The 24,774-nt window shown below is 42.0% G+C and overlaps 1 protein-coding gene across 1 annotated transcript in view; it reads right to left on the reverse strand.

Moving 5' to 3' along the window:
- kcnk12 (potassium channel, subfamily K, member 12) overlaps positions 1-19,430 on the reverse strand; it is a gene marked incomplete at both ends in the record, with an annotated part of 32,429 nt that extends 12,999 nt beyond the window's left edge. The window contains one exon of the mRNA XM_083987681.1: positions 19,091-19,430. Coding sequence (XP_083843807.1) covers positions 19,091-19,430 — 340 coding nt within the window. The remainder of the gene's footprint in view (positions 1-19,090) is intronic.
- Between the last annotated feature and the right edge of the window lie 5,344 nt (positions 19,431-24,774).

A 24,774-nucleotide genomic window follows, 5' to 3' on the forward strand; every position in this document is an offset into this window, starting at 1 on the left:
TGACTTTATCCAATCATCTCCTCATTGGATAAAAACTGTAGGATACGATAAATGTTTTCTCCTCGGCTCAGAGCAGAGCAGAGTGACTGACAGACCCGTGTTTCGGTCCAAACACTCTATGTAAGTGATTGCTGTCGGAAGATATAACTATTTAAGACTTATATTAACACAAATATATCACTTACTTCTGCTTTAAATAATAATAGTTGTTGAATAATGTAATTAGTTATCATTATGTATGCATTACTCAGCAATAATTAACACATTAGTTTATATATTAATGCTTAATAACTAACTAACTAACGTTAATTAAGGGACCCTCATTGAAAAGTGTTACCGGAGCATGTTAGCATGTTGATGTTAGCAGCTAGCCCCAAGCTGTTCCTATAACCTCACAGAGCTGTAGACATGATGACTGTTGAGAAAAGAGAAGTGTGCTAAAGTTGTTATTGGTTAAATTACGTTGGCATATCAGTTTGTGTAAAGCTCCAACAGTTAAAGCTGTTTGTGAGTTGCACATTTCACATGATGCATGGCCAGTTTTTTCCTCCAGTATTATGATGAAAATATTGATCAGTGCAGCTTTAAGGCAGAAATCACATTACGCTACCAACACAGTCTTGTGAATCTCCTATGCAGCAGTGGAGCAATTCCTCTCCATTAATTTAGGCTACTGAAATTGGGGATCGATTTGTTTGTCAACTTGTGAAGAGACCCCACTGCCTTTCATGTGACTGGAGGTCCTTGTTTTTTTTTATTTTTAACAGTGACATTTCCTCTGCGTCTGGGATTTCACAGACCAGCCGAGGAGATCTAAAGAGAAGAGAGGGGGGGAAGACTGCGACAGACACTCGGTAGAGAACAGAGAGTCCCACTGACCTGTTTCAGATGGTTCTTTAAAGTTATCTTCATCTTACTTTAAAATGTACTATACTGCTTATGCAATGTGAACAGCTTTTAATGTCTAACATGAGTTTTCAGATTCACAAAGGTCAACAACAAACCAATATGATTTAATGAGTCAATCCAAATAACTGAGAGAAGGTCTACTGTGGTGGTTATGACCAAAGCAGCAAACTAGTTAGATCTGAGATTGATGTGAGACAGGAGTCAACAGCGTGGGGGACAGTCAATAGCAACAGTGCTGAAGTGAGAGACAGAAGGCAAGAACAAGTCTGAAACGTCGCTGTGCACCATTGAATCTGCTCTCACAGATTGCAAGACTTTCCCACCCACCTCCTGAAAGCGCATTCATAACATCCACAGTAGCAACAACACAGATGGTTTTGTCCCAGCGAGGCAGCAGCGAGCAGTTAATCTAAATAAGAACGCAACATCAAAACAAAAACACAGACCGCCTCCAGGAAGCCACTTCAGTCTACAGTATAGTATTGTATGTGACATTTCACAATGCTTAAATGCCAAACGCACGCTCCGCCAGCCTGAGGTGACATTGTCTTGTAACCTCAGAGAGACACGTAAATTACAAGGCACAGTGCCGTACAGTACAAAGAACAAATTTGGTTTCCAGACACGCTGGCCTTGGTTAGACAGGCGTGTAATAGTCGTACAAACCTCGCAAGTGGACATCAATGAGACCCCTGCAGCCAAATAATCACTTTTTAAATTGACGCAAAAAAACAAGGAGGTTTAACACCACTCACTAACCCATTAGGTTAAATGTTTACTCACACCGCTGAGTATGAATTGTTGGGCAAGACATGGGTAATAGTTCCTCTAAATCTCTGCATCATGATATAACAAGCTTGTAGTTCTCTTCAGTCAACTCAATTATAATGTCTTTATCACAAAATGCTTGTTTTAGAAACTGGATATAATGTCAGAATGTGTTTGTGCCCAGTGATTACCTTTTTCATCAAAGCAAATCAATGCTAGAATACACAACCTGATGATAATGACATGCATGTCAGAGCCATCGCTCCTGAACAGGAATCTGAGATCTCCCGGGTGAACGTCTAACATCTGTTTCTTAGACCGTAGCTATACACTGTTCAGTCTCACTAAATTCGACAGGGTGCATTTTCACATAATATTCCAGAGAGCGATTTGCCTGATGTAGAGCCAAGATAAAACCAAACTTTGCACATAAACCTGACACCCAAAACACACATACACACACGGAGAAAAAAAAAGTCCAAGTCTGGAAAGTTGGATGAATTATGTATTTCAGCTCTGGCTGGGTGTAGCTGACTATCCTTACAGAGACAGTAAAAAGACTCAATATTTCAAACTGAACAGAGGCACCGAGAGCTCATTGCACTACCATGTAATAAAATACATGCAAACAGACAAAACACTAACAAATTCAGATATTATCTCCATCTGTTTGACAACACATGCATTGCCTATGGTCACAACACAACCAAATAGGAGCATCAAGCACTGCAGTTAAAAGGCTATGACATTGTGTACTTGCAATAATCCTGGAATTTATTACCTTCTTGTGGCCACAGTGGTGTATTTTTTCCTGGAAGTTAGGTTGTCTACCAGGCACTTCACCTACTGTTTCTGTCATTGGCTGTGGCTTCTAAAGCAGAGAATTTTTTTGATGGTTGCACCTGTGCCATGGGGACAGGACCTGGGATCTTTGACGAGTGACTGTTGCTCCAACTAGATACAGGCAAGTGTGCTTGTCAAGGCTTGAATACAGTAAACACAGATACAGGTTTGTCTATGTAGAAAGTTGAATTAGAGCACTGTAATGACAAAACACAGCTCACTGTATTACATACTGTATCTAATATAGTGTCCAAGAGCCGAAGTAATTATAAAATCATCAGCTATACTAAATCAAGTAGCTGATCTGTTGCATGTTCCTTTAGCCATGTTATAAAATCTTTTTGTGGGTCTGTGAAGTGCTGATCAGGTATAGTGCTCAAATGATAACCACATGACTAAGACACCATCTATATTCAAGATATTGAAAATATATAAAGACAAGGAAAAACTGCAAATTCTCACATTTGTAACTTTTGATTTCTCCAGGATTAAGTGATTATTTATTGATTGTTTTTGGGTACAGTGATCAACCAATTAATCAACCAGTGTCTCTCGCTCTAGTGTGATTTATTTGTGAGCAATTCTCTCTTTCCTTCCTGTGGGATTTCTTAGATGTTCTATCTACGAGGAGTGACTAAAAGCATGTATTTTAATTGTATTTGTATAGTGCTAAATTGTAGTATACATTCATAGCTACAGGATGGAGTGAGGATGGAGTGAGGAAAGAGAGGAGGAGAGGAAAGAGAAAAGAGAGGTGGATACACTGGTACATTGTCTTACACGTTCTCTCCTGCATTCCTCTAAACCCACCACAAACCTCTGTGTTTTCAGGGATCTTAAATCTACAGTATTACTGGCTCCTCTTTTAGACTGCACATCTTCATCATCCGGTGTTTTTCCTTTCACTCCTGACTGAGCCTGACTCTCTGTCTATGTGCTGGATGACAAACACACGCTGTGTTGGTGGTGGTGTTCAGCCTCAGATCAAACGGGATATGGCATGTTTGTGTGAAATCATGGTGACCGCTGTAGGTGGATCTGCCATCATGACATTTTCTGGCCTTATTTTCATGATCTGACCTCCCATGAGTCTTCAACATCTGCTATCTTCTGAGGAGAGAGAACGGCATGCAGGGCTGTGTGTGCAGCCAAGGAACGCCGTGAATGTGGCGACGTAGGGACGAGGACTGTTATGGTGCGTTCAAGGAAACTCGTATTTTTCCGACTGAAGTGGTACCAGTTCGATCTGGTACGAGTCGGTACGAGTTCACGGGTCGGAAGTTACGAGTGGCCGTTATAGTGACTTTCACCGGTAAAACAGGTCGGAAAAACAGGAGTGGGTTGCCTGAAACGCTACAAAGTCGTAAGTTGTGACTTGAAGCTGTAATTTACGATTTCAAAAGCCTGCCTGGAACGCAGCATTAGCGAAAACGACCGGATCACTCACTTCTGCTTTAACATGCCTGACAATACTAAACTAAATAAGTCTTGCATTGAATCTTTTTGTGCTTTTTATTTTGCTGAATTAAAGAAGAAGAAATAACTCTTATGGCACCTTTAAAGTTGACTTAGAGTGTATTTGTGCTCTGTTAAGATCTGACATTTTGAACTTTGACTGTGGAAACAGGACATTTGCATTCAGACCCAGAGGACGGCAGAAAGTGTTTAGGCAGTGTTTACTCAACTGGAATAACTGCACTTTATGAACTATTTATGAGTTTTGTAATTGCTACATGACCAGTGTTAGCACTAACAGCTATTGTAAAGATAGCTGTCTAATGTCTAAGTCTGATGCTTGACTTGCAACAATTTGTCTGGAGTGGTTGAAATAGATAAAACCAGGCAATATGTCACCAGAGGAAATATTTATGACGGATCACATGACAGATAGGATACCTTTTTAATTGTCAGTTTAAAAGTAAATAGTTACTTAGTCTTTTTTTAAATACTTATGTGTGGTTCTAGTTTTCAAAAAGCTCACCCTGGAGTTTCAGCTTATTTGCTCAGAGCCCACTTGACATGTTTTACAAACCAAAGTATCCTGAAAAAGGCATATTGATTGAGTTTACTGGAAAATAGCCTCACAAGGCCAACCGTCAGAAAGCCGAGAACATTTCAGTCTCATGTGAGAGGAGTCTGCGTTTAGTGTGAGATGATAATTGGGAGAATACAAGGACAGTCGGAAATAATCAGCAAAAGCGAAAGAAGTGCAGTGGAAACATACAATAGAGCCAGCTGAAATGGGCAAACGCTCCTAATGGACTCAAGGATAAAGACTAACTGAAAGCACTGACAGGCATGTTTATATGGTTGAACCAAGGACATGTACTGTACCGTGTTCACTCGTCTCTCTAAGTAGTCTGAAGGTCACTGTGTGTCCTTGAGGACAACATCCCCCCACACAGCTCCCTGCAGACCTGAAAATGGACCAAAGTCTCATTATGTGACTGTTTTGAAAACCCCAAAATCAAATATCTCTCTTCTATTCCCCCACTCACCCCCCTATGTCCCCAATTAATGAGCTTAAAAAACAAGCTCCCAGTCAACCCAACTGAGTCCCACTACTGGGAATAGTCGTAAATTGGCCTGATAAGAGCAGCAGCAGAAAACGCCACGCATGCCCGTCTCTCTGATGACTGTATTTCAGTGACGAACAGGAAATCATTAGTCACGGGTGCGGCGCGGCGGGGGTCTGCAGAGAGGGACAGAGGGCTGAGGAAGCAGCAACATGGCCAGACCTGAGACATCATCACTACACCATCTGCTGAGGAGCTGCCAGCATTCCTGGCAGACTGGGTAATAATAGGAACATTCACACAATGCTGCGAGGTCTGCACAAGGCAGATGAAAGAATAGATCACGTACTGTACACGCCAAGTTTAGTTTGAGATCTGTGCGCTGCGTGCCCAAATTAAACAAGGGCTATAAAAACACTGATAAAACACACAAAGCCCACACATACTACAATATATTCTAAAGGGCCCTGAAGCAAAACAATGTGGCTTTGAATTTCAAACCCTGCTCACCCACACACACTCACACACAGTATAGGCAACACATTAATGGTATCTGTTCTGAATGTCAAAGCATTGATAATGAGTGTTTAGTGCTTTACATGGTTGTGCATTAATTAGAAATAACAGACTGAAGCGATCGTAACGAAATATTGCATATCGCTAAGAGGCATTGATGCTGGTCGATAGGAATATAAATTACAAGGGCAACAGCTGAGATGGATACACTCGGGTGGAAGTAACACGGTAAAACACAGACCTGGCCAATCAGACAATTTATGATTCTGTGATTCGTTTTGCACCTTCTACAGTGAATTGGGTGATTCGTGTTTTAAATTGTATCTCACAGGCAAAGAGAGCGAGGAGGAGGATTGATGAGTCCACCAGTGCACCTATTGATTTATTGTCAAAAAAATATGCTGCAAAGACTTTGGATCCGCACCAACATTTACTCTTTCCTTTCTTCATTTTTTTGATCTATTTTACATATTCACAGAGGGGAAAAAATATTGAGAGTTATTCCGTAGTTTTACATAGAAGGGAAGACAGGGCTTAAATAAGTAAAATTTAGATTAAAAATCATGAGGCGTCAGACGAACAGAGACTTTGTCCTTTCATGTGACTGAGGAGCAATTCTCTCGACAGATTAATAGCTTCTCCCTGATGGATCTAAGAGCCATGTCCTTGTGTTTCCTATTATCTTGTACTGTATGCACAGTCAATGTTTGAATAAAAGCGTAGCTACATAAGGCCCTCTTGTATTATTCCCTAAAGTCAACACACCTGTTCAGGTGGAGCTGTTGAAACCCTATCAGCCTCTGATCAGTAAGATAAGCCTCCATGTCTACCACAACAGATCATACAGTATCATGGTAACGCAACATTAAATGTATCTTGTGTCTATAGTGGCTTCAGTTTTGGTGCCGTCTTGCATGAAAACAGGCGGATCAGATGCCAACCGGGAATAACTGCTTGGGCTTTGGCAGATTTTCAATTCAATGGTTTCAATTACCACTAATGTGAAAGCACAAGTCCTTGAAATTTAAGGCAGGGCAAACGTGTGATCCCTGTCAGGGACTGCTAAGTTACTGACAACTGCTGTAATGATCTTGGATCATAGACTGAGAAACCACAGCAAGGTGCCTCAGAGAAATGATGAGGCAATGCTCTGTTGCTCATAATTAAATGATGTTTTACTTTCTATTAACAGAAAGGGCCCACTACGCGTCTCAGACTGTCTGACTCTGACAAAGCCTGTCGGCCTGGCGGTAACTAAATAATGTCTGAATGCTGGCATTGGGATAAAACATGTGCCATGTACTCAGCTATGTGTGATCCTGGTATTTTGTACGGATACCAGTGGATTGACTGAAAAGCTCACATGGTTTTACTACAAGAACATTATTCCCTGAGGCTCCGGAGAAGCTTTTTCCTCTAATTCAAACAGATTACATGGAAAACTGCGCAAGTGGCTCACACTATACAGTTACCTATTTTTAACCAGCTCTAGTACTGCATGCAATTTCTCTCAGTAGGAGATGTGCTGTAACTGTAATATGCAATATCCACGACTCCCAATAGTATACAGTCCGTGATCTGAAGCTGCAGGGATAAAACACTGTGTTCTGTCGATTCTTTTATCTTAGTAATCAAATTATCGTGACAGACCATCTCACTGATTCAAGGTCACACTCAAAATTCATGGCTCTTCTCTTTTGACTTTCGCTGTTATTGTGTTTGAGGGAATTTTGATTAATCACAAATCTGACGTTCACTCCATCTATGTTACATTTCATACTATTCCAGTGTGTTTGCATTCAGCCATAAAAGCTGCACTATTACAGCATGTCCTCCTGTCTCCCTCTCTCTGCTCACACACAAGCAGCCCCTCCCTCACACAAAGAGACAGATGGACGGCTGACAAATCACACTGTTTGCCAACTTGCTGTTATCTTATTAACATTGATAACTATTTATATACATGACCCCAAGATCCAGATAAATGTTCTGCTGGTGCAGAAGTGGATTGCAACGCAGAATCTCTGGAACATGGCGACATTTTGCCATGGAAAGTGAAGTGTGTGTCTGCTTTAACTGCCTGAAATGTTGCCAATCGTCCAAAAGTTTCTAGAGGGACTTTTCTGCTTATGGGTAAAGTTTAAAATCTCACAGCTGCAAGTCAGCATGGGCATCAGCGCCAGTGCAATTTGGGTTGTCAGTGAAACTGATGATGGTCAAAATATTAACACTGAGACAAAATTTAAAACGTTTGCCAAAGTCATCCCTGATGGGAAGCGGGACAGAGGGCTGTGCAGTGCAAAGAGCACAAAGGGTTTATCCTGTCTTTGCCTTTTGGGTGCAAAGAGCAGAATCAGTGAAATGCTAATCAGTGTGAGGGGGTGGTAGCCCAGCAAATCTGCTGTGTCCTCTAAAATGATCTTGGAGTCACTTGGCCATGATCATTGGAGTCTGTGAGTTACTATACATAGGCGAGTGCACGCCTTAGCAAGTCGAGGTAGATTTATGACCCACTGTGACACTGTGAACGCAGAGATGTGTGTGTCGCCTTCCTGTGGAGCAGCAGTAAACTGAGGCGAGGCTCCCCTTACACACACAGCATGAATTATGACCACTTTGATGGCCCCTTCAGGTTTTATCTTGTGATATCATCAGGTCAGAATCTGTATTTGTTAACTTATCCTGTGGTTCACGACCAAATACCTGCAAAACGAGATTCCCGTCAAATGTGTTTATCAGCAACTAGAAAATATCAGCATGCTACATAAAGAACCAAGAGGCTGAACATGGAAAATATTATCACTGTTTGACACGGATAATGTTTACCAGATGTTACCTGTTCAACATCAACTTGTTAGCACTGTCACTGGGAGCACGGGTAACACTTTACAATAAGGGTCTCTTAATTAACGTTAGTTACATTATTAAGCATTAATTAACTGTTTACAGATATATTAACATCATTATTATGTATTACTTAGGATTAGGAAACACATTGATTAATGTAGCCTATTAGTAAGCAGTTAAGTAATGTTTACTACTCAAAGTTAGTTAAAGCAGAAGTAAGCGATATTTTTGTGTTAATATAAGTCTTAAATAGTTATATCATCACTTACATGGAGTGTTTGGACGGAAACACGGGTCTGTCAGTCACTCTGCTCTGCTCTGAGCCGAGGAGAAAACTTTTCTCGTATCCTACAATTTTTTTCCAATGAGGAGAGAGAACGGCATGCAGGGCTGTGTGTGCAGCCAAGGGATGCGCGTGAATGTGGTGACGTAGGGACGAGGACTGTTATGGTGCGTTCAAGGCAACTCGTTACTCCTGTTTTTCCGACCTGTGAAGTCGTACCAGTTCGATCTGGTACGAGTTCACGGGTCGGAAGTTACGAGTGGCCGTTATAGTGACTTTCACAGGTAAAACAGGTCGGAAAAACACGCGGGGGTTGCCTGGCACGCTACAAAGTCGTAAGTTGTGACTTTATCCAATCATCTCCTCATTGGATAAAAACTGTAGGATACGATAAATGTTTTCTCCTCGGCTCAGAGCAGAGCAGAGTGACTGACAGACCCGTGTTTCGGTCCAAACACTCTATGTAAGTGATTGCTGTCGGAAGATATAACTATTTAAGACTTATATTAACACAAATATATCACTTACTTCTGCTTTAAATAATAATAGTTGTTGAATAATGTAATTAGTTATCATTATGTATGCATTACTCAGCAATAATTAACACATTAGTTTATATATTAATGCTTAATAACTAACTAACTAACGTTAATTAAGGGACCCTCATTGAAAAGTGTTACCGGAGCATGTTAGCATGTTGATGTTAGCAGCTAGCCCCAAGCTGTTCCTATAACCTCACAGAGCTGTAGACATGATGACTGTTGAGAAAAGAGAAGTGTGCTAAAGTTGTTATTGGTTAAATTACGTTGGCATATCAGTTTGTGTAAAGCTCCAACAGTTAAAGCTGTTTGTGAGTTGCACATTTCACATGATGCATGGCCAGTTTTTTCCTCCAGTATTATGATGAAAATATTGATCAGTGCAGCTTTAAGGCAGAAATCACATTACGCTACCAACACAGTCTTGTGAATCTCCTATGCAGCAGTGGAGCAATTCCTCTCCATTAATTTAGGCTACTGAAATTGGGGATCGATTTGTTTGTCAACTTGTGAAGAGACCCCACTGCCTTTCATGTGACTGGAGGTCCTTGTTTTTTTTTATTTTTAACAGTGACATTTCCTCTGCGTCTGGGATTTCACAGACCAGCCGAGGAGATCTAAAGAGAAGAGAGGGGGGGAAGACTGCGACAGACACTCGGTAGAGAACAGAGAGTCCCACTGACCTGTTTCAGATGGTTCTTTAAAGTTATCTTCATCTTACTTTAAAATGTACTATACTGCTTATGCAATGTGAACAGCTTTTAATGTCTAACATGAGTTTTCAGATTCACAAAGGTCAACAACAAACCAATATGATTTAATGAGTCAATCCAAATAACTGAGAGAAGGTCTACTGTGGTGGTTATGACCAAAGCAGCAAACTAGTTAGATCTGAGATTGATGTGAGACAGGAGTCAACAGCGTGGGGGACAGTCAATAGCAACAGTGCTGAAGTGAGAGACAGAAGGCAAGAACAAGTCTGAAACGTCGCTGTGCACCATTGAATCTGCTCTCACAGATTGCAAGACTTTCCCACCCACCTCCTGAAAGCGCATTCATAACATCCACAGTAGCAACAACACAGATGGTTTTGTCCCAGCGAGGCAGCAGCGAGCAGTTAATCTAAATAAGAACGCAACATCAAAACAAAAACACAGACCGCCTCCAGGAAGCCACTTCAGTCTACAGTATAGTATTGTATGTGACATTTCACAATGCTTAAATGCCAAACGCACGCTCCGCCAGCCTGAGGTGACATTGTCTTGTAACCTCAGAGAGACACGTAAATTACAAGGCACAGTGCCGTACAGTACAAAGAACAAATTTGGTTTCCAGACACGCTGGCCTTGGTTAGACAGGCGTGTAATAGTCGTACAAACCTCGCAAGTGGACATCAATGAGACCCCTGCAGCCAAATAATCACTTTTTAAATTGACGCAAAAAAACAAGGAGGTTTAACACCACTCACTAACCCATTAGGTTAAATGTTTACTCACACCGCTGAGTATGAATTGTTGGGCAAGACATGGGTAATAGTTCCTCTAAATCTCTGCATCATGATATAACAAGCTTGTAGTTCTCTTCAGTCAACTCAATTATAATGTCTTTATCACAAAATGCTTGTTTTAGAAACTGGATATAATGTCAGAATGTGTTTGTGCCCAGTGATTACCTTTTTCATCAAAGCAAATCAATGCTAGAATACACAACCTGATGATAATGACATGCATGTCAGAGCCATCGCTCCTGAACAGGAATCTGAGATCTCCCGGGTGAACGTCTAACATCTGTTTCTTAGACCGTAGCTATACACTGTTCAGTCTCACTAAATTCGACAGGGTGCATTTTCACATAATATTCCAGAGAGCGATTTGCCTGATGTAGAGCCAAGATAAAACCAAACTTTGCACATAAACCTGACACCCAAAACACACATACACACACGGAGAAAAAAAAAGTCCAAGTCTGGAAAGTTGGATGAATTATGTATTTCAGCTCTGGCTGGGTGTAGCTGACTATCCTTACAGAGACAGTAAAAAGACTCAATATTTCAAACTGAACAGAGGCACCGAGAGCTCATTGCACTACCATGTAATAAAATACATGCAAACAGACAAAACACTAACAAATTCAGATATTATCTCCATCTGTTTGACAACACATGCATTGCCTATGGTCACAACACAACCAAATAGGAGCATCAAGCACTGCAGTTAAAAGGCTATGACATTGTGTACTTGCAATAATCCTGGAATTTATTACCTTCTTGTGGCCACAGTGGTGTATTTTTTCCTGGAAGTTAGGTTGTCTACCAGGCACTTCACCTACTGTTTCTGTCATTGGCTGTGGCTTCTAAAGCAGAGAATTTTTTTGATGGTTGCACCTGTGCCATGGGGACAGGACCTGGGATCTTTGACGAGTGACTGTTGCTCCAACTAGATACAGGCAAGTGTGCTTGTCAAGGCTTGAATACAGTAAACACAGATACAGGTTTGTCTATGTAGAAAGTTGAATTAGAGCACTGTAATGACAAAACACAGCTCACTGTATTACATACTGTATCTAATATAGTGTCCAAGAGCCGAAGTAATTATAAAATCATCAGCTATACTAAATCAAGTAGCTGATCTGTTGCATGTTCCTTTAGCCATGTTATAAAATCTTTTTGTGGGTCTGTGAAGTGCTGATCAGGTATAGTGCTCAAATGATAACCACATGACTAAGACACCATCTATATTCAAGATATTGAAAATATATAAAGACAAGGAAAAACTGCAAATTCTCACATTTGTAACTTTTGATTTCTCCAGGATTAAGTGATTATTTATTGATTGTTTTTGGGTACAGTGATCAACCAATTAATCAACCAGTGTCTCTCGCTCTAGTGTGATTTATTTGTGAGCAATTCTCTCTTTCCTTCCTGTGGGATTTCTTAGATGTTCTATCTACGAGGAGTGACTAAAAGCATGTATTTTAATTGTATTTGTATAGTGCTAAATTGTAGTATACATTCATAGCTACAGGATGGAGTGAGGATGGAGTGAGGAAAGAGAGGAGGAGAGGAAAGAGAAAAGAGAGGTGGATACACTGGTACATTGTCTTACACGTTCTCTCCTGCATTCCTCTAAACCCACCACAAACCTCTGTGTTTTCAGGGATCTTAAATCTACAGTATTACTGGCTCCTCTTTTAGACTGCACATCTTCATCATCCGGTGTTTTTCCTTTCACTCCTGACTGAGCCTGACTCTCTGTCTATGTGCTGGATGACAAACACACGCTGTGTTGGTGGTGGTGTTCAGCCTCAGATCAAACGGGATATGGCATGTTTGTGTGAAATCATGGTGACCGCTGTAGGTGGATCTGCCATCATGACATTTTCTGGCCTTATTTTCATGATCTGACCTCCCATGAGTCTTCAACATCTGCTATCTTCTTAAATCCACAGTGAGACATGGCTGCTACAGCCTAACCTCTTTCGGTCATTTTCTGATCTGTCATAATGGTGAGTCCTAGATTATGAGTCAATCTCTGTCTTCATCATCATTGATCTTCCTCTCAAAACTTGATCTGACCCTTTTGGTGTAGTTTTGTATCCATGGTGGCTTGGTGGGCGTGCAGGCCTGGTTGTAATTGGCACAATCCTGGGTTCTGCTGAAGGAGCTGGATGGATTTCCATGTCCTCTATCATATGACAAATGTGATGTTAACAGATTGAAAAATGTCACTGCCTCCAAATTCTTAAAATCTCTCTGAGCTGATTAATGTGAGGAGCCGTTCTGTCCCGATGGTGATCCAATGGAAACTTGATCCCTTTGGACAGATGGACACTTACGAAGCATTGGCTTCATTTTTGATACCTGGAGTCAACGTCCATTTATATACAGCCCATGGTTTCTACTGAGGTGTTCCAGAAAAAGGAGGATTTGACGACACAAGCTGTGTTTATGTTTTGTATTTAAAGCAATATTATCTGTATAGATGTGTCTTTGTGTTCAGGCCGAGCTTAACCTGCCAATTTTGGTATAGTTTCCCTCTGTTGAAATGTAAAATACACAGGAAAGCCCATAGGTGCTCTTGCTGCAGCCCCATTAGAGGAGAACTCTCCCTGCCGATCGTGTGTGCATACTAGTTAGGTCCTGAAGCATTTTGAACCATAAAAATTTGAAATCTCAGAAAAGCCCAGAGTCATACAGTCTTTTCTACTTTTGTGGGATGCAAGCAAATAAAGATGATGAGTGCACTTCTTTGGCTGATACCATGCTTGCAGTGGAAAATGAGGTGTAGAAAAAGGCGGAGGTGGCTGCTGCTTCTCCTCAAGAAGGTACCGCTGATCTGATGTGGTCCATGTCAGATCCACCCTCTCCTAACAGACGGCTGATTAGATGTTGAGTAAATGCTTTACAGATGTGGTGGTTTCAGTTGGTCAGGTTGTTGTCCCTTCTGTGTACTGACAGCACATGAATTGGTCAGGACATCCAGTCTAAAGAAGAACGTATGAGCTTTTCCTCAGACATTTTCTTCACAATTAAAAAATCAAACAGATGTGACCAATATACGGTTTTCATCCATTCAGTCCCTCTGCATCCTGTCCCTGCTAGAGCCATTTGAGCCAGTAATGGTTAACTGTGTTAATCTCCTGCCCTGTACAAAAAGTGGAAATGAGCACTTGAGCCACCACTTGATTTCCAGAAGTGATTCCACTGCACAAAATCACCACCCACCTCTTGGTGAGAACCGATTTCCAGTGCAATCTCTTCAAATAGATCCTCAAGATATTAGATGTTAAGCACATAGTCTCCAGTACTTATCATCCTAAGATGCAAGGCGTAGTAGCGCAGTGGCCAACAGATGTTAAAGTCTACGCTCTGTCGACATTGTCTGGAGGCAACAGGAACATGGGATGAAGGAATCCCATTTGTGTTGTTTGCTGCCTGTGAAGCTGTGAATCTTTGAGATTCTCCAGGACACAGTTTGTCTTTGGTCACACATCCCGCAGTCCCATAAAAGCCCTGCATATATTCCTGCAAATTCCTGTCAAGAGTCCTCTGCTGAGAAAAATGTGCTTGACGACGTTTGCCAAGTCTGTGAGTGCTTGCACCATGCCAAAATTCTCATCACAGAGTCTCTTTCCTCTTCCCAAACAGTGAAGAAATGAAGAATGACTATGACCGCTCCGTCACCTCCAGGTTGGTGATAAGGTTTTGCCATTGCTTCCCAATCCCAGCTCTGCACTCTCTGTAAAGTTTTCCCTTCCATATGAAACCTGTGACTGTCTCAGCGACACAGATTACATCACTGGCACTTCAGATAGATGGTGAAAAACCTGTTTGTTGAAGGCATACTCTCATACAGAGACACCAAAACTAGCCCAAACTTCACCAAGTGTCTAAGTGCCTAATCGTGAAAGAGGACTCCAACGTACCAGATGGTGATGACAGCTTGACAAAACATCATTCCTCACATCAAGGTGCATGACCGCCTGATTCTGACATGCTCGACATAGCCTACTACCCTCAAAATTGTCTCACTCTTCTGATGAAAAGTGACATAGTTAGGTTCGCTGATCATTTCTCATGTCTTTTTGGTGTTGTTCTGACTTCACCACCTGGGAGAAGTATATTAACTTACTTGAGAAGATTTTCACTCATTCAGCTGATGCTTCCTCTGAATCTGGTCCAATCTGAGTAAGGAAACTCCAGATTCTACCTGGCAGGCCAACACCAAGTGCACCCTGAGTGTTGAGGACTGGTGTAATTTTATTCTGCCCTTACAGAGAATCTGGTTTTAAATCTGGTTTTAAAGGGACAACAAGGAGTTTTGGAAAAGCGAAGCGTTTTCACACTACATTTTGAGCCTCCGCGCGCACCGTGAAATTCTTTGACCGGCACAAGACAGACTCATGTTTTCATTCATCAAGAATTAAAGTCAGAGGTTCGAAGATGATCAGATACCGGCATAGTTCTGACCATAAACGGCGATTCGGTGGCGTTATTCTCATGACTCACCGCGAAACCGAAAGTAAGGAAACGCTGGTCGGCTCGACCAGCATTTCCGCCACCACTAATAATAACAAAATAACGATAGAGACAAAACTATATATTTATCGAAAATGGGCCCATTAACAAGTGTGGGTAACGTAGATTCATCCACATTAATATGAGACTTTTTTATTGTCGCAGATTTTTCGTTCTCCTCGTTGTACCTTTAAAATCTATTCCGCTTTATTTCAGCTTTAGGTTGGACATTGAGTAGCCTATGTTTACTCCCAACAAAGCAGAATCCTTGTTTGCTATCCTTTTCCATTCCTTCAGTGATCCTCTTACCTTGTTTGAACCATTATTTCCTTATGTACCCTCCTGATTATGCAATTAATTTACTTTACCTACAACACGTGGCTTAATTATGCAGTATATATTGTGTATACAGTGTCTTCCAAAAATATTTTTGCTAAAAAAAAAACAAGAAAAACAGCTGTGTGAGGAAACAATGGTGATGATTATGGTTGGAGTAAACTAAAGTTGTGGTCTGTACAAACAAAACAATGAGCTGAAGGAGGGGGGAGAGCAGATCTAAATTCTATGCATGTTCATGCCTATGAGCAACCCCTTGCCCATATTCATTTGATTCATTTTAAAATGTAAATGTAAGTTAGTATAGCTTAAAGCTAAATGCTGAGGTGTCTTTGATGTACCCCGATGCAACACTTCAAACTGAAATACCTCACAATGCCAGTCTAAACTTTACATTATCACATAGGCCCGTGTCATTAGACAAACAAGGCCACTTTGTTTTAAAGATCGTATTTCACTGTGGTGCCTGTCCTGGAGTATATTTAGGGAATAATGTAGCCTACCGTTGTGTCACTGCAGCACAGAGCAGCCAGGGGTTTAGCAGGATTTCTCTAAAGTCTACTCACCTCTGGCATTTCTCCTCATCTTGCAAGTTGTGGACTGCACTGAGGTTAAATCGGGCCTCATTAAAGAGAAGAACTGCATGTGGGTCTGTTTTCTGCTGTTTGTTAAACTGTCCTATTTGCCTGGTTTGCCTTTGTGACTTCTCTGAGTGGGCGGATATGAGTGTGATGGAGCTAGAAGCTGCAGTGGCTGCCAGGGGCAAGAAGAGACAGGACAGAGTCTATATCCCTGGCAATAAATAGCCCAGAAAACAATCCAAACCCGCGGCAGATTATTATATGGAAAACTGCCAAACGACTTGCTGTCCTGTGTTGTTAGTCCCACTCAATCTGAACAAGTTAAAACCCCATCAAAGTACACTTGATTTTCCGACAAGTATTGGCCCTGTTAGTGCTTAAAAACTGAAAAAGTGTTTCTCCAAATTGTCAATGAAGCACCTTACAAGATGCTTAAGCCCACAAATGGCTACAGAGTGCTGTCCTAATTGGCAGTCATCAGCTATCAATCAGCCATGAGGTTTATGAATACATTTTGTTATTAATAGAAATTCTGTTTGCAGAGTGGACTCCATTCCCTCTTTAATGAGCAGACACACAGTGAAGCTGTGTGTGAATATGTAGGGCAGGACAACACAACCAAGTTGGATGCTGACAAAAACAAACTCCTCAAACCAGTGTGTCAACAAGATGAAACAAATGGAAAAAAGAACAAAAAGTCCACAGCTGTAGTGGTTCTAAGAGGCTGTACTTGTAGGCACAGAAGTGTTTTGAAGTGCGTGCTATAGCATCACAATGCTAGCGCGCTCACAAAAACTATAATAGGAACTGAAAACTGGACTCAAAGAAGGCGCCGATTCATTTGTATGGAAAAAACAGCTTGTGGAGCACAAAATCCAAAGGATTTATAGCTCCTGGGTTTCGCACAATACTGTGAAACCCACTACAAGTTTCCAATTGTGTTTTCACTTTCCCACACACTCCAAACATTTTACTTTTTAACTTTCAGTCTGGACCAAAGACGTGAGCCGACAACATCAGGGGAAGATTGTGTGTTCTGATTGAAACTGACACAACAAAGTGGTGAGTTTGTTCTATGTGCTGCCATTTTCTAGCACAATATGTGTGTTAACTTTGGGGGAACAACCTGACTTTATCTTATTTGATAAAAAAGTAGCTTTGCCCTTTTGTATCATGTTTGCCATAACAGGATATTTCCTATAATCACAAAACAACACACCTAGTGCAGCAGCAGTGGCCAGTGACCCCGGCTCAGGCACTGGGTAAACAAGTGCCTCAAGTGGCCACAGCTTCACTTTCATTCTTCAAAGCGATATTGTGGAGGCACATCAAGGGGACCAAAGTGTCACTGCTGATTTGAAGCTTTTGCCAGAGTCAGAGGTGGGAAGTGCTTGGGAGGAGTGTACTGAACACGCAGGGGGATGCCGCTCTGATAAAGAGTTGTGTGGGGAGGCCCCCAAATCCCTTTTATATCACCGGCTCACATGCATGCAGGAAAAGTAGCACAGACGCCCGAGGGGCGGGGGGAGTGGAGATCAAAGCGAGATGGAAATCCAGACAGAAATACATGTGTGCAAATGAAAAAGACAAAAGAGAAAATCTCAACATCACCCCTTTTTTTTCTCCCTGAAGCAGCTGAGTCAGTTTATATGATCTACTTACTGGGAGAAGACTGCGCCGCTGCTGCTGCATGGCATGACAAGCGAAGCACAAAGGATTTCAACCTACCACAGACATGTACACAAACACAGCTGCTGTGGTTTCCCCCTGTGTGTCTGTGTGAGCTGCACAGAGTCCCTGAGGAGCTCTGCGTTAGTGAACCTATATGTGAGTGCAGACAGTGGAGCAGCCAGTAAAGCTGACCTGCTGCAGGTCTGAAGTAAATAAAGTTCTGACAGCTTCTCTGCTCGTGTGGATTCAATTCTCTCTGAGCAGCCTACACACAGCCATCAGTTTTCCTTATCACTCCCCTCCCTACAGTTTTCAATTAGTATGAGGTGCCGGGGGTATCATATGTGTGTCTTTGTGATGAGGGCAAGGTCAGAGATAGGCAGTTTATGTCAGCTCAAATTATTACCTGGAGTCTGTTCATTTGCTCGTTCATCCATTCACACTCACTCCCTCACTGTATACTGTGGGACCTCTCCAGCTGTCAGGGGGCAAGGGAGGGGGGCGTGGAGTGAGTTTTCGGAGCCATCAGGCATGCAGTGCACCACACCAATGGCCCCCGGGATACCCTGCGAGGGACACTTGCTCTTTTCTGACCTATTGCACAGCAAATGTTAAACGAGGGGGAGCAGACGGGGGTTCTCATTGACATTCCTGCTGGTTTGAATGGAAATGTAGCAACAAAAAAAAGAAAGAAAGAGAAAAAGACTGCACCCATGGGTGCTGTCCTATAGCCAGGGATGAGTGTGCCATTCCAAATGGCAGGCCAGTCAGATGTCGCCCCCATTGCCAAAGTCCCCCATAGCCAAAATGTAACACATGACTAGGGTAAAAACAAAAACAAAAAAAGAAAACCCATAAATGTTAATCTGTTATTCTGTATGTAAGCCAGAGAAAATATAGCAGCCTAGGGGGATGGCAGCTCCAGTGCTTTAGACACCCAGACTGTCAGTCGGTCATGATATGATTATTTACCAAACAAGCCACAGCAATATCATTCTCCAATGTCTTTGTCTTAAATGTGGCTTCATCAGTTCATGGGGTCCCACATTTATTCGTTATTTGAACTCCCCTGAAAAGATTTGTGTTAATGGTGTGAGCTGAGTTCATTTTTCTATTGGTTTTATATTTATCAGGCTGATTGTGGGTTTGGCTATACGTGGAATAATGCGTGTTTTTCAACAAGTATTTATAGGACACCATGCCGTATACCAAATGGACGCAAAGGTCAGAGAAATCTGAAAGTGAAAGCTGCAGAGATCACCCACCTATAGTCGACACCACAGTTCCAACAAAATAAAAAGCCCCTGTAAAATCCCATCGTGGCCTCAGAGCATCAGCCCGGATCCCGGCGGCGATGGCAGCCTCGTACTCCCGCAGGAAGGAGTTGAGGTCCTGCAGGCTGATGTTGAAGGTCTCGCTGAAGTTGAGGAGCGTCCCGTTCCAGCGGCCGTGAGCCCGCAGCTCCGACGGCCTCTCGATGGCCGAGAAGACCGCAGCGCCGCACAGCAGGTACAGGACGATGAGGACGGCGAGCAGCACGAAGCGGCCGTTGTCCTCGTTGAAGTGCAGGGAGCGGCAGCCTTGCAGTCGCTGGCAAGGCATCATCCAAATTTCAGCACCACTCGCGCGTCGGACAGCGACAAGCTCCACATCAGAGACGGCATTCACTCGCCTGCAGGTGTCCTCTGGAAGTCACTGTCCTGCTCGCTCTCTCTGCACTTCTACAGGCAACATTTGTTCCAGGGAGCTCCCCACGTTGTCTCATTGTAGTTGTGAAGTGATATTATCTGTGGCTGAAAGACATAAGGAAGAGGTGGGGGGTGAAAAAACAAGAAAACGCTCCACTTGTGGATACAAGTCTGCAGGTCCTCGACAGAGTTCATGGGAAAAGCAGCCGGCGCATAGTTTCATAATGGACTCATTTTCTCATACAGTTGTGCCACTGCAGTTAGAGTGAAGTGGACTGCAGCTTAAATCCAAGCAGACGCGCGTCTTTGTGCAAAAAAAAAAAAAAAGCAAGCAGTGTTGGTCGGCTGGTGGTTATCCTCTGGGTGCCAGTGCACCAAAATGTGCTTCTCCACAAAAGACCACAGATGCAAGTTCTACAGATTTATATGCCGCAGGAAAAGCCCGTTCCCGTGCTCAGATAAAGTCACTGCTCCTCAGACTGGCTTGTTGCGGGTGAAGTGGCGGAGCCGCAGCCTTCATGTGGACGGTGCATCCTCTCTGTGCATGTGTGGAGAGAGAGAGAGAGAGAGAGAGAGAGAGAGAGAGAGAGAGAGAGAGGAGTCTGCGCTGTAAATCACAACAGCAGAGCAGAAAATGAGACATTGAGGCTGTGCGGTCCTCACTTGAGATAGTGCCCAGAAAGCAGCTGATTTACATTTTCACTCGAGTGCAGCCGTGTTACCTTGTGTCATGCGCACTGAGGATACTCCACACACTGGAAACCACCGATACTCACTTTCCGCACCGTGGGCACAATGCAGGATCAAAGATATCCAGCAGCCCTGAGCTGAGCTGCTTGAAAAGTTTCTGAAAGCGGATTCAAGAAAACAATGAATAAAATAATCCCATCCTAAAATTAACAAATCTCTATTCAGATTAAATCCTTAATAACAGTAACCCATAGAGACCAATTGTCATCAAATTATACTTTATATTCAAAGTAAAAGTAGTACTCATGTAGCAGGATGGCTCTTCTACTGTACGTATAGCCTATTGGTAAATTATTTATTGGATTATCATTACATTTACATAAATCCTGATGGTTATGCATGCTATTTCATACTTAGCTATGAGCAATTTGAATAATCTAATGCATCCCATTTTAAACGACTATCATCTTTTCCATTGATTTCTGAATTTAATCAATTTAACAGTTGGACTGGAAGAGAAATAGCCATTGCAGCGACCTATACAGGGGGAAGCTGAAAGATATTCATTTTCCTTACAGGGCACAGTGTGTCACTCTGAAATAAAAGCAAAAATGAAAAAAGACAGAATATGGAAAGTTTTTGAGTAAATTCACTCTCACGTTATTTTTTGCTTCACTGGAGATAATGACAGTAGACACTGAACTGTTGTAGGTATCTGTGTGCATGCCTGTTGCGCTCGTGATTTCCCAGTAACATTAAGAAAACGCTTGAGGACAGTGAGACATGATCTCACCCTGCTGTCACTGTCTCACTTGATTTAAATGACTAACGACCCGCTCTGCTGCTGCTTTAAAGACCCGGGCGGAGACTAATCGGTGGGATGGAGAGCTTAGTTTGTAGTAATGCTCTTTTACTTTTTGGGGTGCGTTGTGCTCTGTGTCAACATTTAGAGGCACGGTCACGGTGTTTGTTAGAACACGGTGTCCTATTGATGTTCAGAAGTATAGGATTTGGATGACTAAACTTTTACAAGGCACAACAAGGCTCAAATGACCGTCCAGGGAGGGAAAAAAAAGAGGAGCAATATCCCATTGGGTTGGTGGATACGCAGTGGGGATTCTAACAAAATCAATGACGACCTGGAGCTGCTGATCCATAAAAATGCCCATGAAACTATCGACTGATGCTTTAAAAAGACACACTCAGGTGGAGGCTGTAATTCTCTGTCACAAAAAAAACTCTGTCACGTTGGTGTTCAGAAATAATGTCTAATTGATATAAAATAGAGAAAACCCTCTGGTCAGTTTTTCCCCAAACAAAAGTGAACCTTTAGAAGAGAAGATATCAGAGCCCCAAACTGTGTCCACATCGCTCTGACAGCAGTGTTTGGTTTTCTGACAAGACAGTGGTGGGCTCGCTTTGGGCTGCTGTATTGATTATGCTTTTTAATCTAACTAATTGGCTTAAGAATATCAAGGCAGACTGCAGAACAAGGGCAAACTCAGCACAGCTATCTCAGCTACACACTGAACGTCCTTGTCTGTTTTCTTCAGCATCAATAAGCAGACTGCACACTTAATAATAACACAATAATTAATGATTTGTAGTTGTAAACAAATATAAAGACACTTTTCAATGTGTTTTCGCTAAAGTTAACAAACACTCGTGTTTTCCTTATGTTATATTTACTGTAAAGCTGTTTTCACGTGTTTTTATATACCAGAAGTGTGTTTCTCTTGCCTGAATTGCCTAAGATACAATTATTAAATTGGTTAATATAATATGATTCCTCACACTTTGTGCAAATGTAACTTATAATCAGTATTTTCATAGAATTCTTGGTGTTTTATTCAAATTTACATCTGTGGCCTTCACTCCATTACAGTGGAGCAAGGGCTCACACTGCTGAAAGGGTTTTAAAACTGTATTCTAACTAAAGTTTGGTAATGCCTCTCTGTGGCATTAGGTAGGCTATACTGTATTTTCATCAAGTGAGGGTCATCGATCATACATCTCCCAAAGAAAATGTAAAGGTCAGGGTAACGAGTATGAATGAAGTTCACTGAAAAGGTGTAATGTAAAGACCATGTATCGATGTTAGGCTATACTTTTTTCTAATCAAATCAGCCAACTAGATTGGATCAGTTCTGACCAGGGAGGAAAAGAGTTATCAGAAGATGATGCCAATATAATGACAAGATATAGACCGGCTCAATTTACAGCAATGTCTATCTCCAATGTGCAAGCATTAGCCATCATAAACTGATGTATACCAGACCAAAGAGATTAAGAATGGGGTCATTGCTCCTTTAAAAATGTACACAGTTTATCTTTAAAGGCGTCTGGTTAAAAGAAAAATATGAAAAATTGCATGCTAGATTACCCTTTGAATGATGCAGCAGCCATTTTACAGTAGTGAAGGTTAAGTGTTAGGTAGGTAAATGCTGTCCAGCCGTAGCTAAGCACACACCTTAACTGGCCTGTAAGGGGAGATGCAGAGGGCGTGTGGGAAAGACAGAGGAGAGGCGATCCTTCACAGTGCAGCAACGAGGGCTCCCGCAGTGAATAAAGATGAGGAGACAAGGGAGGACACACATCCTGTTACAGTGAGAAATGAAACGGGGAGGGAGCCGAGTGAGGGATTTCCTCTCACCCCCGCTGCGCAGGAGCTTCTCCCAATGATTGAGAACATATGGTCAAATCAATCACTTTGTCACTCTCAAATCACAACATGCGGGGGCCGTTTAATGGGCAAATGTCATCTGATGCATTCCATAAGTTCTTGCATGTTCGGTTGACTTGAGTAGTGAAGAGCACATGAGGCAGTGTTGAAAGCAGTGAGCGTATATTGATTTAAATCTGGCTTGACATGACCAATTTGCAGACCTCAGTCCTCTGAGATTTGAGAAGAACCCTTCAGAAACCTCATTTGTCACGGGGCACTGAGAGCGGATGACCCGTCAGAGCAACACCTGCACACTGTGTCAAAGGTCAGTTACAGTTAAATCTGTGTCCTTAATTGTTTTGTTTCATGAGAACAATTCTATCAGAGAAAAGAAGAAAAACAAATGAAGTACATAAAACAGGCCAAGAAGGCATCTTCACGTTGTAGCTGAGTCTCTTGTGCGTTCTCATTGCACAAGCTGAAATGCTGCTTTTCTGTAGTATCTTTGCAGCTTGGAAATGACTTCTCGTTCCGTTAATTTAAAATGTATTTTTACAACTAAAAAATAATGTCTATAAGCAAATACAATAAAAGCAATATTCAAACTTTAAGCTGCATGTAGCTCTTTGCCAGTCTGTCCATTATGAATCAGAGGTTTTGCTTTTTTTAAAAGAAACTCCGGTTGTAATCTCTGACAAAAGTGCGTGTCAGCCAGGGCGTCTGTCGCACAACTTTAATCCACTTCTTTTGTGCTTGTGTGAGTTTGTGTGCGTGCTTCTGCATGCATTTGCTTCCAATGAAAACCATTTCCCCCACACTTCCCACCCAGAAGGATTTGCCATCAAGAATCCAATTAGATTTACAGTTCAACAATAGTTCTCCTGGAAAATCCTGCAGAGGTAAATTATTTGGTGGGGGTGGAGGGGGGTTTAGGTTTAAGGTGGTTCATCAGTCCGTGAGGAACATTTTAGAAACTTGCACATATATCCAGCTACTTAGCTTCATAACTGTTGAATGAACACTGTCAATATATCATTTCCACTCCACTGGTTTCATGTCTTTTTTTAATGAATGAATGTAAAGCTGTTTGGTTGTGATACCTCAGTGGAAGGATCCACAAGTCTCTGAAGAATAACACCCCATAAAAAAAATTGCATGATTTCAGTTGGTACAGTACCTTGATCCTGCAGTAATAGCTGTCTCACCTTTTCCAACCTTATGTCCACATCCATCTCCTGGCCCTTTCTCCAATATCTGTGTTTTACTCTTCAACCTACCTGAGGCCATTATGCAACAGATACATTTTAGTCATCCTGCAGAGTGAGATGGGCTTTTTTTGTAGAGCTCTGTCCTCCAAATCGTAGCCTTTTGAGAGGAACCTCTCATGTAGAGCATTTTTCTCTCGGCACGACACTCGTGCCCAGTCAAAAGCTGGAGGTGGTCCACGCTGAGAGCTTTAGATGGGTTTAGTTAACTGCGGTTCTCCTGCATTATTATACCTTTCAGATCCACTCACCTTGTAGCTTGCAGCTGTCAAGGGCGGCCGGAGGAGTGGAATTACAAACTAACGTATCATAACTTTCCGACGAGCTAAATGGCAACGAGGCGGAGGGAGGCAGACTTTTAAGGATCTCAGGGGTGTTTCAGCTAACATACTGCCAGTTCTTTTAGTGTCATAATCTTTTTATCAAACACCACTTCAGCCTGAGAAGATAATATGCACAAGGCATGCCTGACAGTGGATAAGCCTGCTGTGGATGCTTATCTTCCTAGAACATGCTCATGTTAGTGTCGGTTGCAGTCTAGTGCTTCACCACTGTTTACTTTTCATACTCAACACATGTATAATCATGTTTAATTTTGTGGCATTTGTTTATTAATTAAATAAAAGTAATTATAGCAAGCG

This window comes from Trachurus trachurus (assembly GCF_905171665.1).
Source record: "Trachurus trachurus genome assembly, chromosome: 15".
NCBI lineage: Eukaryota > Metazoa > Chordata > Actinopteri > Carangiformes > Carangidae > Trachurus > Trachurus trachurus.